Here is an 18,763-nt window from a genome sequence, read left to right on the forward strand (position 1 = left end):
GAAATAGATGTGAACGTTTTCAAATACTTTTTTCATTTGCAAATATGAACAGAAAACCAACCATATGTCTAACCAAAGAAAGATGTGCTATCTGTAAGCCACTAATTGATCTTGATCCAGTGGCACAGTGAGTCACAAATAACACGGTTTTTACTCCCGGTATTTACGATTCTTCAGGAAGTGTCCTGCCACCACTTTTACAGTTGAGGAGACATGTAGGCGTTGATTATCACGTTTTCACCCACCCCCATGCATTGCCTGATGGTCATTCAATAACAAGAATCTGGATTCCGCAAATATTCAATACTTGCGCACGCAAAAATGATACGTTCTTTATGTAAGTCTAACGTCTTCTAATTTCCATTCATTGTTTACTGTTTAATAGCATGTGCTGTCTATTCATTGTGAAGGAATGTCATTCGAGCTTCGGTGGGTATCAGTTTTCTTGAATTCAATTAGACGCATTTGAAAGGCTTCTGTTCACATAGGATTTCATATAATAGTCACACAAACGCTTCTCGTTATCTTATTCTTCCAGAGTCATTCGGGTATAAGTCCAGGAAACTGGCCATTACTAATGGCTGCTCACACATTACACGCGTGGCCTTTCCTGTTGTTGAAATAGATAGTAAAGAATAGAAACTTATTGGTGATTAGGTGTCAACGAAAGCCTTTGTCAGCACCGAGAACAATACGCCTCTTTATTGAAGATAAGAACAAAATACGCGGAAATTAATCCTTGAGATAACTATATGGTCAAAGGTCAAATTGTAATCGAAGGTAAGTAGAGACCCCGTGCGTCCTCTCTCTCTAATTCCGTGAAGTGGTTGGTATGGCATGGTTTCCTGGCAACAGTGATATGGCGTATATTTGAGACCGCAGTCAACTGAGGAGCATTCTGCTGCTCCAAACTACCAGACATGGTGCATCTCTCCAACAAACTCGACATATTTTAATACGAAAAACTGGGTCATTTGTTTTCGACAACCACCGTGGTGAAAATAATCTTGGCCAAAAACGTTCGGAAACGTCGTTATTTTGATTGATTATAAAATAACCATATGAGCTAAGTTTTTTTCAATTATTGAAAGCCAATTTCGTTTCCCAACCTATTTGTATATTTATTTAGTCTAGAATCCATAAATGATCAGTAGACTCTACTACATATAAAATTTTTAAGTTTATTAATGTAAAATTAAAGGTTGACCATAGAAATGGCAATTACAAATAAAAAATCCAAGATTTTCGATATATTCTTTTGGTGTGAATATTATAAATGTTGAATAAATAGAGCTGTTTTAAGCTGGTACAAGTCAGACACAACTGTCGCCATTTGGGCGGACATCGGAAAAATACATCATAATTTGTTCTAGGAATAAATGAAGGCAAAAATTAATTTAGAAAAAAAAACGTGTCAAAATCCCGTTTTATTTTGTATGATGGTGAGCATTTTGAAATATAAGATAACACCAAACTGCATTTCACGGTAAATTAAAGGTAGATGAAAAATATAAATGAAGCTGTTGTGTAAATTATTCCATCTCTCGAAAGTTTTTAAATACCAATCTTACATTTTAATAAAATTAGATGGACGTGATAATTATCATCACTTATATTTTTTTTATTGCGCTGTAAGCCCATCCATCGCGTTAGGTACTTGCGTAAGCCTCATTCACCTTGATAGACAGTCCCACTTCCTATGGGTTTTATCTAATACTTGCATATTACAAACTGAAATCTAGGGCATGATAAATGGCAAAAAGTGTCATCAAATTGACATATTTACATAACTGGCAAACACGAATATTTTAAAAAAGATGTTTAACATGCTTGGGCTGATGTAGTCATCTTTCTCCTGCTCGGGTCTTTTAAGTAAATCGGGAAACAAACTGAACTGGCACCATAAAATGAGAAAGTGACACAATGTCACGACTGGCACCATCAAAGAGAAGTGTCATGACTGGCACCATCGCACAGAGTGGCACAATGTCATGAATGGCACCATCGAATAGAGTGACACAATGCTTGACTGGCACCATCAAGCAGACAATTCACTAACTCGCACCATTATATAGACAAATTGACACAATGTTATGACTGGCACCATCAAATACAATGTCACTGACTGGCACCATCAAAATACACAGTGTCACTGACTGGCACCATGAAACAGACAAAATGACACAATGTCATCCATGGCACCATCAAACAGACGAAATGATACAATGTCATAACTGGCACCATCAAACAGACGAAATGATACAATGTCATAACTGCCACCATCAAATAGACAATGGCGCTAACAAACAGACAAGTCACTTTTTTCATAATTTTATTATCTTTGGTAGCACAATGTTGTGAACAAGAAAGATGAGATGTTATAACCGCCAAAATAATGACCAGCAGCAAATGAACGTGACTGATTTTTCTACACTTTTTTGCTGTCATATTCTTCATCTCTGCATGTTCATTAGAAGTATCCCTCCATCAAATAGCAGAAGTGTCAGTAAAAGTTATGTTCAGCAGCAGCTTTAGTTATCTAAGATCTGTTTTCATTCAAAGAAAAGGCACCAGTTCTTAACACATAATACCAAAGCCTATTTAGCAGGTATAATTCATCTTTCACAAGAATCACCCATTGCTTGATGCTAAAAGCGTGCATCTGTTGTATTCTAACTAGATATTGATATTAATGTGTAGGTCCATGTACATATTATGGACATGTCTACCAACTATGATATAATTAAGATCCGTCTAAATCGTCTAAGTCTCATATTAGGCCTTAACACTTGACTATCTGGAGTTAATTCTGATCTAAACAATACGATATATTGCTGCAATACTGACAAGTTTGGTAGAAGGCTGTGCTCTCTCTGGAATTAGAATTCCCACAACCAAGTATCTGATATAACCTAGTCAATGAATGCCAAAGGCATTACAGCATAAACCAAAGTGTACCCAACATATGGCTGTGTGCAGACTTTGACTGTGCCAAGTTTTTCCTAACCATGTAATTATCAAAGTATAGGTCATCGCCCATAGGTTTATTTTCACCACTTGGGTTTGCATCCAAAAGCATACTTCAAACTGACTACAAAAAACTTAAGTAATAACATGAATGAAATGATTGCTACAGGTTAAAACTGCTGTTGGAACATGAACAGAACCTGGCAAAGTGAAAGCTGTATTACTAAACTAATAAGACTTTACATCCCTCTTGAATCCACAGAGTCAAAGCCTATAATATACTTTAACATATATCACAGTCGATTTAGCTAACAGCTTCATCATGTCAACATAATATTCTCAAATCCAAGCCATCACTTTAACCCAGATATTTCTATATCATAATAAATTTTCAAAAATGAGCTTTTCATCATTTTTGATATTTTGACACAAAGGTACCCTCATGTACCTTGTAAGTGTACAGATTAAATGCATTAGTTACTCTGGGGGGGTGTACCCACCACCATCAAAATTGCACATCAATAATCACTGCTATATCATGGGTGAATCCTCCAATATATTGGATACTTATGTCAAAAAAAAAAAAAAAAAAAAAAAAAAAAAAAAAAAAAAAAAAACTTAAACACAGGATTTCTTCATTCAGATTCTGAGTGGCAAGCATATAGCAGGCTCACATTTGCGCCCACCAGCAACCCAAATAGCACATACCCCCTCGGCAGCTTTATATCCTCAGTCTTTGCGTTTACTCATCGTTTTGTGCACCATACATTTTTTACTCCATGTTTGATTGCAAGATTATATTGCTGCTGCCTTATAAAAAATAAAAATAAAATAATCATAATAAGGAAATTGTTTAAGATATCCAATTTTACAACAGTTCATCTGTAATGTCTAAATGGTAAAAGATGCTCTCTCAGGCATGGACTGGGTTATCAAGACAAGCACTGCTGACAGTGACTTTACTGAGAAGATGAATTTCCTGTTTTCAACAGTCTTTTCAAAAGAAACTGCCAGTGTTAGAAAAGCAAGCACTGATGGTCTTCCACCCTGTTTGTCCGCTGGTGTCAGTAGTGGACTAAGGAGTGATCCGTACCCTCACGCCGAAGAACTCCCACTCCTCACAGGGTTCCTCTGTCCTCTGACCTCCTCGGCGCCGTAGCCAGACGCAGACATCTTCAGGTTGATGTAGCAGCCTTTGCACACTCGGCTTGGCTCAAACAGCTGTTGCTGGGGCACCGGGATGAAGTTGTTGGTACATGATCCACAAAATACCTGCCCACAGTTTCTGGAGATAGAGAAACAGGTTAGAAATGGGATTAAAAACACCATACCCATGTGTAATGACGAGGTTAAGTAAAATCAACTGGGCTCTATTAAAAAGTAGTATTTTGTACCTTAAATAGGACATTGATTAACAAATAAATATCATTGATACGTCCTTGACAGCAGTATCGCTATATCATCATGAGTGGAGTCAGTGGTTTGTGTACCTGCAGTGGTGTCTCCTCCTGGCAAAGTAGAACTCTCCGTCACAGCCAGCACAGTGCGTGACCACATGGTCCGGCACCCACAGTGTCACCCTGGCGTCCTGCTCCTCCAGAGGCTCCCAGCTGGCATCTGAGGCAGCATTACTGTTCAGGGACATGTGCTCATCACCCTCTGTAGACTCCGGGAGTGACATCTGGGGACAGAGAAATGAAATGCCAGAGGAAGCTAAAACAGTCACACACACCCACCCACACACACACACAGTTGCCATGATTCTTTAACCTGTAGATATACCATATGAGCTGACTGTGGTCCCTGGTCAAGCCACCAACCACTTTGTCCTATATATATAGCCATGATTATTCCACCTATGATATGCCATATAAGCTGACAAAGCTGTCCCAATATTCAAGCCACCTACCACGTCATCTTTATCATATATCATATACATAACCCAAGAATCTTCAGCCTATGATATGTCACATTAAGTTGACAAAGTATTTCCCAATATTCAAGCCACCTACCACATCATCTTTGTCCCCAGACCTGCCCAGGCCATTGACCCCTGGGATCCAGCGCCGCGCCAGCCGCAGCTGATTCATTAAGAAAGCTATCCTGTTCTGGTACTCCTCCTCTTTTTGCTGTAGTCTCTGGTGAATCTCGTCCTCAAATGTGGTTAGTCCATCACAGTCCAGGTGCCGCGCTACCATGCTAATACTACGATGCACAGAGGAACCATTCTGTAAGGAGACATGGAAACACTTTTAGAGGGAGTAGGATTTACTGTAGGGAAAAAGAATTACCAATCCATGTATAAATATCAATTTTATATTTGTGACTTCTTATATGCTGACCAATAGACTGGTTGAAAACACTATATATGATAGGTATGAATTTTTTCAATAACAGTATTGCCTGTGTACCATGAGGGAAGTCTTTAAAAACAGCTCAATAGAAAAGTTGACACGAATTATGACCGCACAGAAATTGCCCAAAAAAATAAAGGAATTTTATCAACTGTTATAAAGAAGGGCACATTGTCTCAATTGTTAGAAGCATTTACTTCACATTAATGGAAAGAAAGAGAGTGGATCTACGCATAAGATTGTCAATGGCAAATTCTATGTATCAGGAATTGCAAAAGACTGATTGAAAACATACGTATGACAGGTATGAATCTCTTCAAGAAATTCTCCACTCACCTGTTTATCTGTGCCAGGGGTTGGGGGACAGGTTGAGCTGGGGGTGCGGGAATAATAAGGAGTGGAACGATCAGATTCCATGCTAGATGATGAAGCCTTGCCATTAGAATTGGCCGCTTGAGCACAGCTTGGCTTACAACTGGTAGTATAACATTTCAAGTGCAGGCTCAGCGGGTTACGCTGCTTCACTTGGGAGTCACTGATATCAGTGGTGCTCGTACTGATAGTTGAATAATTTTGAAAAGATTGACTCTTACTGGGCTGTGCCTCCACCCCAGAGCCTCCATTCTGATACAGACAAGTATCTGAGTGTCCATTGGTAAGTTCTTTCCCACTCCTGTCTTGCTGTGGCAGGGTGCAGTCAGCACCTATGAGAGTGTCCGTTGAGCTGGCTACAGAAACACTCCTAAATTCACTTTTCTCCTGTTCACTTGAAGACTCCCCTCCTTCAGTATCATTAATACTATGACCATTGGGCAAGTGATCACAGTCCTGTCCATTGACTAGAGTGACACTGGGGTCAGTCTCCTCACTAGATTGTCCTGCTGTACTTTCCTCTCCAAGTGAGCTGCCTTTCTTGGCATCACTATCATATCCTTGAAGACCATTCAAGTCTTGGCCTTCCTCCTCAGCCTGTGTTTCTGAAGCCAATTCTCCCTTAGGTTCATCTGATGATGAAATATCCGAGGATGCGTTACTTTCTGCTCCATTTATTTTCGGTTGACTAGATGGGAAGAGAGGGTCGCTGTGTGGCACAGGAGCGTCCCCGGAGTGCACAATGTTAGGATCACTTAGTCGCCTGGTAAGATTGGAGGTATTCTCCAACGCTGCTATGATATCATCACAAGACTTAGTTTTATGCAACGGTTTGTCAAACTCTGCTGCTTCCAATGCATACTCCTCGTCCTCGTGTGCTACCTCCTTCGACACAGGCATGGAGGAAGTGCTGGAGAGATAGATGGAGGACCACAGCTCCATGTCACTCACATTGCAAGATGGTCGGAGTACCTGAAGAAAACAAATATTCCACACTTCAGTTCACGTATAATAAATATTTTTTCATCTGCACGTTACTCATTGCTTCTATTTTACCTCTGACAGTATATGCCTTTGTCAAAAATACAATAATAAAAGTACATACAAATTCCATGTTAGTTTACAAATGCATTTTTACTTGAAAAATTCACTCTATCTTACCTGGTCATTAAGTGAAGAGTATAAAAAGTTTTTGAACTTCTTATTGTCTGGTCTGAGCAGTGTCCACACAGAAAAGGCCCTCTCTCGGACCTTCCCCCTCTCTCGTTCCTGAGCTGAGTTACACAGGAATGTTCCAAACAAGCGAGAGTACACATGCTGTGCAAGTTTGACCTTGATAGGAAAGAATAACAGTGAATAGCACTGACATAAACTGCACATGCTCTTATGTTGACATTTACAGACAAAGACCTAATGAAATGAAATTACTTAAACATTTTAAAAAGCTAAGGATCAGGATCACACTTACTTTATTGTAAAACAAAGAAAAAGAGTTGTGCCACTTGATAAAGATATCTTAATAGTAATACTTATTTGCCAATAACATATACAGGAAAAAAGTGACCGCTTACCAGGAAAGTCTCATTAAATTCAAAAGCACAGGGAAACTGTCTCTGCAGCTGATGAATACAATCAAGCCATTGGAGGAATGCAGGGCAGCGTTCATTGACATCATCGCAGTTGACACCGTTACCACAACGGTCTCCAAACTTGTGCCCAAAGTCCAGCCATTCTCTTTCAACAAGAGCTTGAAATCCCTGTAGAAAGTAGTAAACATATCTAAAATACAAGGCAATGGTTTTACAAGATGTTAGACATATAAAATACAATACTAGGCTTCCTTGCCTTGATAATGAAAACTTAATTTTTGTCCACTAAAATAACCAACACATACCTGTATGGTCCTGTAATATGCATCTAGTTGGAGCTCTGCCAGCGCCACTATCTGCGGTGTCCTGTCCCAGCCGTCTGAGCAGTGGACAAGCACTGGACGCTGCTCCTTGTCAATAGCATTCACCACTATGACAGCAGCACGCATCAGGTTAGCTATGTGCTGCAGCCACTTGGTGGTCTCCAGCCCAGAGTACCAACTGAAAGGGACATAGAAATTATCACATACATTTTAAACTAAATGTCTATGGTTGAAAATCCTACTGTTTACTATAATATTGACATGAAGATTAGACTATTACCATATATCACAGAAGCACACTGAGGCACAAAATAGACATTGTCTTCACGTTATTTAGTATCATAGAATATAAATCCACAAGTGAACTAGAGGATCAGAGAGGCGATACCGCCTCCGAATATTGTACCACCAGCTGGAGCAAGCGCATTCGTATAGACCCCCACATACACAAAATAAGGGACATAGCCACCAGTCTTTTGCTTGACAAGCTGTAAAAATGCAATCAACAAGAATTTTCAAAATATGCAAAAAAATATATCAAAAGTTCATCAAAAGGTAGGTGAAAGGTCAATTTCACAGTAAGATTGCCAGTATATGACTTCCTATTCAACTTCAAAAGTAACTTTGGACCTATCTCTGCCAGTTTGGGAGATAAAAGGGAAGCAAAATTTGCAAAGTTCAGTTCATGGTGAAAAGTAGGTCAACGGTCAATTTCAAGGTCACATTAAGATTGCCAGTGTATGGCTTCCTATTCAACTTCAATAGTAACTATGGACCTATCTCTGCCAGTTTTAGAGATAAAAGGGAAGCAAAATTTGCAAAGTTCAGTTCATGGTGAAAAGTAGGTCAAAGGTCAATTTCAAGGTCACATTCAGATTGCCAGTATATGACTTCCTATTCAACTTCAATAGTAACTATGGACCTATCTCTGCCAGTTTTGGATATGAATGGGAAGCAAAATTTGCAAAATTCAGTTCATGGTGAAAAGAAGGTCAAAGGTCAATTTCAAGGTCACATTTAGATTGCCAGTGTATGACTTTCTATTCAAGTTCAATAGTAACTATGGACCTATCTCTGCCAGTTTTGGAGATAAAAGAGAAGCAAAATTTGGAAAGTTCAGTTCATGGTGTAAAGTAGGTCAAAGGTCAATTTCAAGGTCACATTTAGATTGCCAGTATATGACTTCCTATTCAAGTTCAATAGAAACTATGGACCTATCTCTGCCAGTTTTGGAGATAAAAGGGAAGCAAAATTTGCAAAGTTCAGTTCATGGTGAAAAGTAGGTCAAAGGTCAATTTCAAGGTCACATTTGGATTGCCAGTATATGACTTCCTATTAAAGTTCAATAGTAACTATGGACCTATCTCTGCCAGTTTTGGAGATAAAAGGGCAGCAAAATTTGCAGAGTTCAGTTCATGGTAAAAAGTAGGTCAAATGTCAATTTCAAGGTCACATTTAGATTGCCAGTATATGACTTCCCATTCAAGTTCAATAGTAACTATGGACCTATCTCTGCCAGTTTGGGAGATAAAAGGGAAGCAAAATTTGCAAAGTTCAGTTCATGGTGAAAAGTAGGTCAAAGGTCAATTTCAAGGTCACATTTAGATTGCCAGTATATGACTTCCCATTCAAGTTCAATAGTAACTATGGACCTATCTCTGCCAGTTTTGGAGATAAAAGGGAAGCAAAATTTGCAAAGTTCAGTTCATGGTGAAAAGTAAGTCAAAGGTCAATTTCAAGGTCACATTTAGATTGCCAGTATATGACTTTCTATTCAACTTCAATAGTAACTATGGACCCATCTCTGCCAGTTTTGGATATGAATGGGAAGCAAAATTTGCAAAATTCAGTTCATGGTGAAAAGAAGGTCAAAGGTCAATTTCAAGGTCACATTTAGATTGCCAGTGTATGACTTTCTATTCAAGTTCAATAGTAACTATGGACCTATCTCTGCCAGTTTTGGAGATAAAAGGGAAGCAAAATTTGGAAAGTTCAGTTCATGGTGTAAAGTAGGTCAAAGGTCAATTTCAAGGTCACATTTAGATTGCCAGTGTATGACTTCCTATTAAAGTTCAATAGTAACTATGGACCTATCTCTGCCAGTTTTGGAGATAAAAGTGCAGCAAAATTTGCAAAGTTCAGTTCATGGTGAAAAGTAGGTCAAAGGTCAATTTCAAGGTCACATTTAGATTGCCAGTATATGACTTCCTATTCAAGTCCAATAGTAACTATGGACCTATCTCTGCCAGTTTTGGATATGAAAGGGAAGCAAAATATGCAAAGTTTAGTTCATGGTGAAAAGTAGTCAGGCGGCTCAGTCCAAATTTTATCCAGAATTGTGCAAAAGATGATAACAGCATGAAATTTTCCACGATGAATGACCATTGGGTGTTTGTCAACCCCCTGATCCAAAATAGATGAACACCCAATGGTTATTCATCGGGGAAAGTTTCATGCTTTTATCATCTATTGCACAATTCTGGATAAAATTTGGACTTAGCCACCTGACTATACCGTACTGCACATTTTGCTTTCACCACCAATATGTACTTTTTGATAGCGTAACTCGAAAACCATTTGGAATACAAAAAAACGGAGACCACCCCCAGTGTTGGGCTTTACATGCTCTACAAAATGCAAAAAAGAATGGGTCTCTAGCATTAACGGTTCCCGAATTAGAGACAGTTTTCAGTTTCGGCATCTTATGGCCGTTACTCCAGTGAAAATGCACCAATTGACCCCAAATTCACGGAGATGAAAGATGACCTGAAGGGTAACACTTTCCAATAATATTATTGGTTAAGTCTGTGTGGTGTCTGAATAACAGGGCAAAAAAAATTTTTTTCATAAAAAATATTATTTTTTTGAAAATTTTGGCCCGTTTGACCTTGAAGTAAAGGTCAAAGGTCAAATCCAAGGGCATATTTGAAATCTACACATATGACTTTTGGAAAGCCGTCTGTAGAAATTTTTCCCATAACCCCTTCCGTAGGGTAGATAATTAGCATTTAATTTTGCCATTTTTGGACAAGGGTGCATTGCAATGAGTGCCACATCCAGACCCCAATACCGGCAAAGCCCAAATTTTACGTGGAACGAGCTGAGATTATAGGTGACCTAAATCCAAGAGATGGGTACGGGGGCCCTTACGGTCTAGGAGGAGAAGCGGTAACGGTAGCCGTCCAGCGGAGCCGGCGGAACGATCCGGACGGGACCGAAACCATGTGTACCGCCAGCGCTAACGCTGGTGGTACAATTACCATTGGATTTTGTCATACATTTGCCTATGCATAGCTTTATGTTCAAAGTCTATAGAACATCTTCACTTTGTTTAATATTTTCTCATTAAATAATTGCCCTTACTTGGGTTGTTCTGGTCCTGCAGCACACAAGGCTCGCACAGCTAGATAGCTCTTCCTTATGGCATGGATATTAGCCAGGTTCATAAACTGAATCTCACAGTTGGGGTAATATTCTGTAATAGAGGAAGATAGCAAATATCTTATAGATATGATCACATTTGTAACAGACAAATATCCAATGGCTATGATAATATTCTTATACAGAAAAGGGTTAAGATTACTTCTTAGCACAATGACTTTGATATTAGAAAATGTCTCTAAATCATAATGGCCCACTAGCATGAATCTATAAAAATTATTAAATAAATAAATAAATAAATAAATAAATAAATAAATAAATAAATAAATAAATAAAAGTAAATTCCCCATACCAATGCATTCACAGCCCCCTCCTTTGGCTCTGTTGGCAAAGGCAGCACCATAAGATCTGGCATCCACTATCAGCAGTTTCCTGGCTTCACACTGATCACTGCCATCACTGGGGGAGGTTGAACCTGGACACAATGACAGATAGTGATTTGGAAGGGGGAGAGAGGGATAAAATATACTAAATATACTCTACATAAGTAAAATGTAGGAAAAATAACACTTGGTTTTGGAATATGTACTGTAGATTTTAAGTTAATTTTATGATAAGATATACGCAAATTCCTATCAACCAGCACCCTCCATGTTATTCGTTTAAATCTAACTTCCATAAGAATTTCATTTACAAAACCACCCAAATAAAATATTCTAAATGTCCACTTAAAAAAAAACAAAAAAACATTTGTTACCATTCAGGGTTTCTGCTTCATCCAATACACTCTCACCCCCCTTCTTCTTCTCACTGTCCACAACACATGCTTTTGCTATGGCTAACAGTAACTGTTCATCTTGAGAGTTTCTCCATCCAAGCCAACCAACTTCTGGCTGACTACAGCGAGCTATCACAGCTCCATTTTGACGGCTCCTTTTGAAAATAAAGAAAACAGGCATGAGACCAGTCCTCACTGAAAAAGTAGGATTTACATGATTTACCAGATTTACACGATTCACTAGAATGACCCAAACGAGCCTGAAAAAGTTGGAATTCTGACAAAAGTTGGAAAAGTCTCATCAGTGGAAAAAACATCACAAAACTGCAATCACAACTGCACCCTTATAAAACTATTTTTGTCAAACAATGCAATTATTGACCGTAAATGCCATAAAATGCACACAGATGCATTGACAATGCGATGTTTACCTCCATACAACTGATGGAAATCTTCGTGAAGATCTAAAAGCTGCCACACTTTCTACATCCTTGTCTGACACAGAGATAGGCACAATATGGTACTTCGGATAGCTCGGAGAAACCCTGCACAAAAACAAAATGTATTGTACTCTCCAGTATTATTGCCACTCAAATATACTCCAATGAAACTAAAACTTGCTAATTCCTTCTAGGGACCAATTGGTAACTTGATGTAGTTTCAATAATATAATATTTTGCAAATGACTAAATGAGCTCATTACAGAGACTACTCAACAGCATTAACACTTAACTGCATTTGAGCATTATTATTGTTGTTTCTTAAACATAACAAAACCCATATGATGTAAAAATTTCTATTTCCATTTTTCATTGCTTCATATGAAAGAAGAGGCATACAACTTTAAGCAAAAACAATTACTATAACAGGAGGAGCTTGCCCTTTAGTGCAGCACCACAGACATACTCAGGTGTTTGGGACATGCAAAATAATAAACATGATTATACATGTATTCAAAGCTATACACATGTCACTTCATCACTTGGGAATGGTGCTGATGGGAATTTTTAGTTCTGCCTAATACCTTTTAAAAATGAGAGTGTTCTGTCAAAACTACTTACTTGTAATCTTCATTGAGCTGACATATCCTCCAGACTTTCTTCAAGTCAAACCCCATCCTCTCCACTTCCTTACCAGAGCTATACAAAGACTCGTCTCCTGATAAGTGAACAAAAAACATGTTTACCATATCCTGCTGTCAGAGATGTTTACTATATCCTGCTGTCAGGGACATTGCATATGTCTCAAAAAGCTAGTCAAGGAAATAAATGGGGAATCCTTATCCTTAAAATATCTTAATTTCTTCTGTATCATAAAAGCCAATTCTCTGTGACCCTACTACAGCATCAGAGTACTTACCTCCATTGAGAGATGGCTGTTGATCATCCTGGTGACTGGGATCCACACACCAAGCATGGAAAGCAAATGCAAAGAAATCATCCAGTTTCTCAGGGAGGGAGATAGCCAGGCTAATTCTACGATACCATTCTAGACAGGTCTCATTGGTAGCAAATGCACACCTGTAAATAAACAACAACAACCACATACCTATGACATTTCAAAAGAAAACAAGGTACAACCTACATAACCACATTGTGATCAAGTGACTGAAAAAATTGATGCTTGTTCTTCTGGAACCACTGCCTAGTTAACACTAATGTGACATCCTGATAGTATTACCTAAGGGATGTAACCATAAAATGAAAAGGGTCACTGAGACTGGAGCCTCCTGTTTTAATTAAATATCATATATCAGTCTAGACACCTGGGTTATCTAACCTCCACCATCCCTATCTGAGGATAACCTGTATGTTATAACTTCACTGATTTGAACTGGTTGAAACACTCCATCAATGTATAATATTATTCACACACACACATGCACGCACACACACACACAAACCACTTTGAATTTAACTGAACAATGCTGCTAAGGCCACTTGTTGTTCAAGTGTCATGACCTGTTTCTGACCTGTTGGTTACTAATCTCCATGACAAAATTATGCATATATTTTACATGAGGAATTTGGCCATGAACACAAACTGTTACTTTACAAGGTGACCTCTTGTGAGTCTAACAAACAAACAAGCTGCGGAATATCCTCTTTCAATAAACATATTTCTTTTACTATGTTCCAAGCTATTATAGTCTAGTATAGTCATAGAAAACTATTATGACTCAAACACACATGCACTGTTAAAATAAAACATCTATACATATATATCTACAGTACATTAAAACATAGATTAATCATTTAATAAATTAACTGATAAATTGATAAACAAGTTATTCCAATTTAGGATTTTTTACAGTACATTGATAATTTAAATATCTACACAACCCTAACAATATATCTAAAAATAAACAGTAACATGATCTAGTTGAAATGGGAACATGTTTTTGAAAACCTCTGGGCTTAGATACATCAATATCTGTTAGAGATATGACTGAAGCCTATCATCATACTCATATGATGGACTCAGGCCAAAAGCATGGAGCCTTTCTATCCTCACTGGTGATTTATTATCAGATGATGCCTGTTATTCACAATATCTACTCAAATATAAAGAGCTACAAAGTACATTATTTCCTTTATCAAAGAGATAGATCATTGAGTGGTAAACTAATGTTCTGTAATCAAGCAATCGTTCACTTCTTCCATTCATTTTTGCAACAAAAATTGCCATACTCTTTTTGTACTTCTAAAAGCTACCTGTGTGGCATCCATTACCAATTGATCAAACTAATATGCTATATAGCCACATAGAATGAAGTAAATGTTACCATGGAAAGACAATTAGTGTTGGTGATGGGGGTGTATATTCCAGACAATAGGGTCATTTATTTCCAGTGCCTTCCAAGTCATTTCAGAAGGAAAGATCTGAATTCATAATGCACATACCTGAACGCCTTTGAGTCCTTACAGCATATTTGCATGTAAAAGATGGCCAGGCATTCCACAGACTCAATCAGTCCCAATGGCACATTCACAAAAGAATCCTTGAAGCGGATAAAGAGGCGGAAGTTGGACAATGCAATGGTTCCGTCTGCTGTCTTGCCCAGATACTCCACACTCTCCCCACTGAGCACTGGGAATGGGACATCCACGTCGTCTTCATCCTTCTGCATGGGGCGCTTAGGAAACGCCTCACTGCGATGAATACACTCTAAGCTGGCTGGGCCTGGCTCCAGGGAAGCCTAGGGGGAAAATAATAAAATTAAAATAAGCTGGGTAATAATAAGATACAGGTCCACAGCCAGCAATTTCAAAAAGGGGCCAAGTGTTCTTTTTTTGATAAATGGACCTTTTACTATGAAACCTTCATGCACTTATATAAACTTTTACCCAGAACCATTTCCTAGCCAGAAAATTGCCGTTCTTTCTAACCCCTGAGCCCCTTGACTACAGTCCTGATATACCAAAAATAGCAATAATATGAACTATACAAATTAACATCCAATTATCAGTGTAACATTTACAGCATATAACACCAGGTGCACATAAGGTCTAGTGTCTAAGATACTTGCTTTACCAACAGCTCTTTTCCTTCATGCTCTCTTGACCCTCATTATATATATCTCATACCTCTGACTATGGTACATATATTCCATCTATATATATATATTAAGCCAGTAAAATGCTGAACAGCAACAATGTTAAACGAGCCGTGAACTAGTGAATGATATTTCCGATGGAATTTGACAAAACATCTGATAAATTTCGGTCATGACTTCCAAATTCCTCACATATCTTATGAACAGTCATATATCATAATACTAGCTTTTCCTAGTGAGTGATGGATATGTCTAGACTGGTTAAAGAAGTATTGATTACTGACAGCCAGGTCCAGTAAAGTTCAAGAAGTGCACTTAGTAAATGAGAACTGTGTTGATTGGTGACTTCTATTATTTAATATGCTATCAGGGGTATGCTACACATGATGAAGAATCTTCCTGTAAAATATGAGGATCATAGACCTATTCATTTCCTTATTTTTGGTAGGGCAAGGTACAAACTGACCAACTGATGGACAGAACAACGTGCTAAGCAATATACCCTTGATTCTTCAAAGGAGGGCATACTATAAAATAAATAAATAAATAAATGTACTAAGTTATCAAGATTAATAATGTCTTTGAACTCCACACAAAAATAGATTGAAGTTCCAAAAATATTTTGAAAAATGACATCCACTAAATTCTTATTCTTATCCCCAGTCCATAAACTTAGCTCTATAGAAATCACAACAAGGAATCACATACCATATCAAAATTCAAGTCTTATTTATATAACTAAGATAGAAAAAAAAATGTAAAAAGCTTACAAATATATAACTTTTGAAATATTTCACATGTGATATAATTACATGTATTGTACAACCCACTCCATGGGTCCATAAAAAAATGCTAAAGAAGACAGCTGCAAATACCATCTAACATGCAAAGTACACATTAAGAAGAGATTTGGTTCATCTAACGACAATTGCACATGGGTAATAGTAAACTGCTTGTTCAGCACACTCACTCACCAGACTTCAGAAAGATATAAGGTTACAACAGCAATTGTTTGAAAGTGCACACAATTCACTTAAACACATTATTGCATTTATTTTTGCTTTGCAGGAAAATGAATTCACCTGTACTATTAGGAAACTGAGTTTCGATTAATGAAAATTAAAAAAGGTTAAAAAAAAAACCCAGGAGTTCAACCCAATAGGCATATACTCGAAACTTACATCATCATCATCATCTTCTTCTTCATCCATCCTTATCCCTAACACCGTTCTCAAAATATCAGTCATTGTAGCTGCCTATTTGTGACAGTATGAGGTAAAGCTGTACACAGCACAATGGTCCTCCCATTACTTATATGTGATCTAACATGTTACCACACAAACCCTGAGTGGCTGCATTGATTACCAATCTTATCTGGCCTACACTGATATGACTGAAAATGCATCCTTGAACCCAAATAAACTAGTATGCCATCAGAGTTATTCTAATCAGTTATTTATTATATATCACTTATAAAAACTTAAATCTTATACTTAAATTTGTTCGCGAAGTTACATAGCTTTCTGGTGTCTAAAACATATTGCTCATTAACTATATGTTGCTAATTTAAGTATCTTTGATTATGATCAGCTGTAGTCACCATCTAGTTGAACTTGTCTACATACTATAATACAGCACATTTTTTAAAAATCAGAACTGAATGAAAATCATTTCGATAGCACTTAATGCATTCCCCAACATTTTCAAACATAATATAACAACTTAACCTTCAGAATTATGATCACAGTCAATATGTAGATATATCTTTATATCAGAGTTCAATGTTTTTTTTTTCAATATTTAACAATCAATATTGTTAATTTTTTCACCCTGCTATATATTAAAATTCTATAATAGTGTTAAAAGTATGCTGTATAAATTCCTCTAAAAGTATAATTTAAGAAATCGCTGTGATTTTTCAAAGATCTATAGCATGATAACTTTAAATTTTTTTTGATACAGAATACCATAAAAATTCCCCTTGAGATCAAAATTTTTGACATAACACTTCCTGAACTAATTTCCTGGTTTAACTATTAACTTGAAATATCATAGTTCAATGTTTTTTTATAATATTTAACAATCACACCCCTGATAAGATCAGCAGATATAAATTGATAGTTACATTTCATATGCCTTTTAAGCCTAAAGTTTATCAATGAAATAGATAAAATCTTGTTAGAAAAACTATTATGATGGTCACCTGATGTTGATCACAACTCTAGCTTGAAGACATGACATAGAGCATGTTCACATTACTTGAAAACATCACTTACCATGGTACCATCAGCTGTGGAACTACACCTTTTAAATCCTACGTGAACTGAAAAGGGAAACCAAACAAAAATTAGCAGTCAATCATCTTGGGATAATTGTAATTTTAAGATGATTTATAGACATTATTTCAGTAATATATGAATAAAATGTGAATAAAGATTATTATATATGCATGAGAGCTTTGTATTCATGAAAGTTTTTAGGAGACGTATAATATGCTAACGAATTTCATACTGTGTTTTTTAAACTGTAAATAAAATGATTTGTACAAATGAGATATAATGTCATGTAAAAGTGTTCCAGCTCCCAGATCACACCTGCAGGTATTGTTTACAAACAAAATTGACCTAGATCTACATTGCGACACACCCCCGGCTTTTAGTTTTGTTTCATACCACCACTGCAGCAAGTGGTATCGGACAGAAAGTAGTATCTAATTTGATGCTTAATATTAATGAGAAGCAACATTTTCTTTCGCATTCACAGTGTGCATCAGGACGACTTTAAATAATGCAAAATCGACCGTGACAATCCAATACTACCCAAGATAAATATTCGAATTTTAGACATAAACTCATACAGACCTCTACTTATGTGCTTCACAGATTCAGAGCAAGAACTCAGTTCAAAGGGATGATGCCCGATTGCTAACTACCCAACGAGTGGGTAGTTCCACTGGAATAAACGCGCAAAATCCCCTTTTTGACTTTCCAAAACAAGCTGTATACAAATCAAAATGGCGGAGAGAACGTCAACAGACTGACGTCATGTGCAATTTAATCATGTGGTGCACCAATCCAAGACAAGCCAATTTCGAAAATGAAAGTGCATGGACTATTTTAAGTGATAAGACATATTCTGAATTAATAATCAGGGGCGTAACCAGGCATACGCACGGATGCACTGTGCGTACAATTTTTGAGCCAACCATGATATTATTCTCCATAAATTCAGTGTATTTTTCACGGAATATAATCGTACCTGGGAATTTTCAAAATCTGTGCGTACAATTTTAAATGGTCTGGTTACGCCCCCGTGAAATAACACCGATAACACAGCTACAAACTATAACGTAGTAACATCCATTAACTTATCACAACACACATGACTTGGATGATGTTTTAATATCATCTAAAATTTTAAAAATAGTCGAATGTAGACATGTA

At 37.3% G+C, this 18,763-nt stretch overlaps 1 protein-coding gene across 2 annotated transcripts; it reads right to left on the reverse strand.

Annotated features, from left to right (window-relative positions):
* Window positions 1-2,315: 2,315 nt before the first annotated feature.
* LOC106174900 (phosphatidylinositol-3,5-bisphosphate 3-phosphatase MTMR3) lies at window positions 2,316-18,367 on the reverse strand. Of its 2 annotated transcripts, XM_013556670.2 has the most exons (16): window positions 18,182-18,367; window positions 17,597-17,643; window positions 14,668-14,963; window positions 13,124-13,284; window positions 12,826-12,922; window positions 12,196-12,309; window positions 11,744-11,919; window positions 11,339-11,461; window positions 10,969-11,080; window positions 7,588-7,783; window positions 7,265-7,450; window positions 6,855-7,025; window positions 5,658-6,665; window positions 4,980-5,195; window positions 4,458-4,648; window positions 2,316-4,252 (listed from the first exon to the last, which is right to left on the reverse strand). In XM_013556670.2, the coding sequence occupies exons 2-16, from the start codon at window positions 17,597-17,599 to the stop codon at window positions 4,063-4,065; spliced, it is 3,240 nt and encodes a 1,079-aa protein (XP_013412124.1). In that variant the 5' UTR covers window positions 17,600-17,643; window positions 18,182-18,367; the 3' UTR covers window positions 2,316-4,062. The 2 variants fall into 2 exon arrangements, with proteins under 2 accessions (XP_013412124.1, XP_086855622.1); XM_086999496.1 differs by lacking the exons at window positions 17,597-17,643; window positions 18,182-18,367 and adding an exon at window positions 16,502-16,789.
* Window positions 18,368-18,763: the final 396 nt, after the last annotated feature.

The sequence above is a fragment of the Lingula anatina genome, chromosome 1 (genome assembly GCF_051362555.1).
Source record: "Lingula anatina isolate TDL-2025a chromosome 1, LinAna3.0, whole genome shotgun sequence".
Classification (NCBI taxonomy): Eukaryota; Metazoa; Brachiopoda; class Lingulata; order Lingulida; family Lingulidae; genus Lingula; species Lingula anatina.

Bases quoted from the DNA above. Each gene is read 5' to 3' on its own strand.
- LOC106174900 (XM_086999496.1), bottom strand. From the start codon at position 16,567: ATGACTGATATTTTGAGAACGGTGTTAGGGATAAGGATGGATGAAGAA. The intron at 12,310-12,825 runs GTAAGTAGTTTT...GTTTTTGTGCAG, and splicing joins CAGCTCAATGAAGATTACAA to GGTTTCTCCGAGCTATCCGA. The intron at 4,253-4,457 runs GTACACAAACCA...CTCTATCTCCAG, and splicing joins AGGAGGAGACACCACTGCAG to AAACTGTGGGCAGGTATTTT.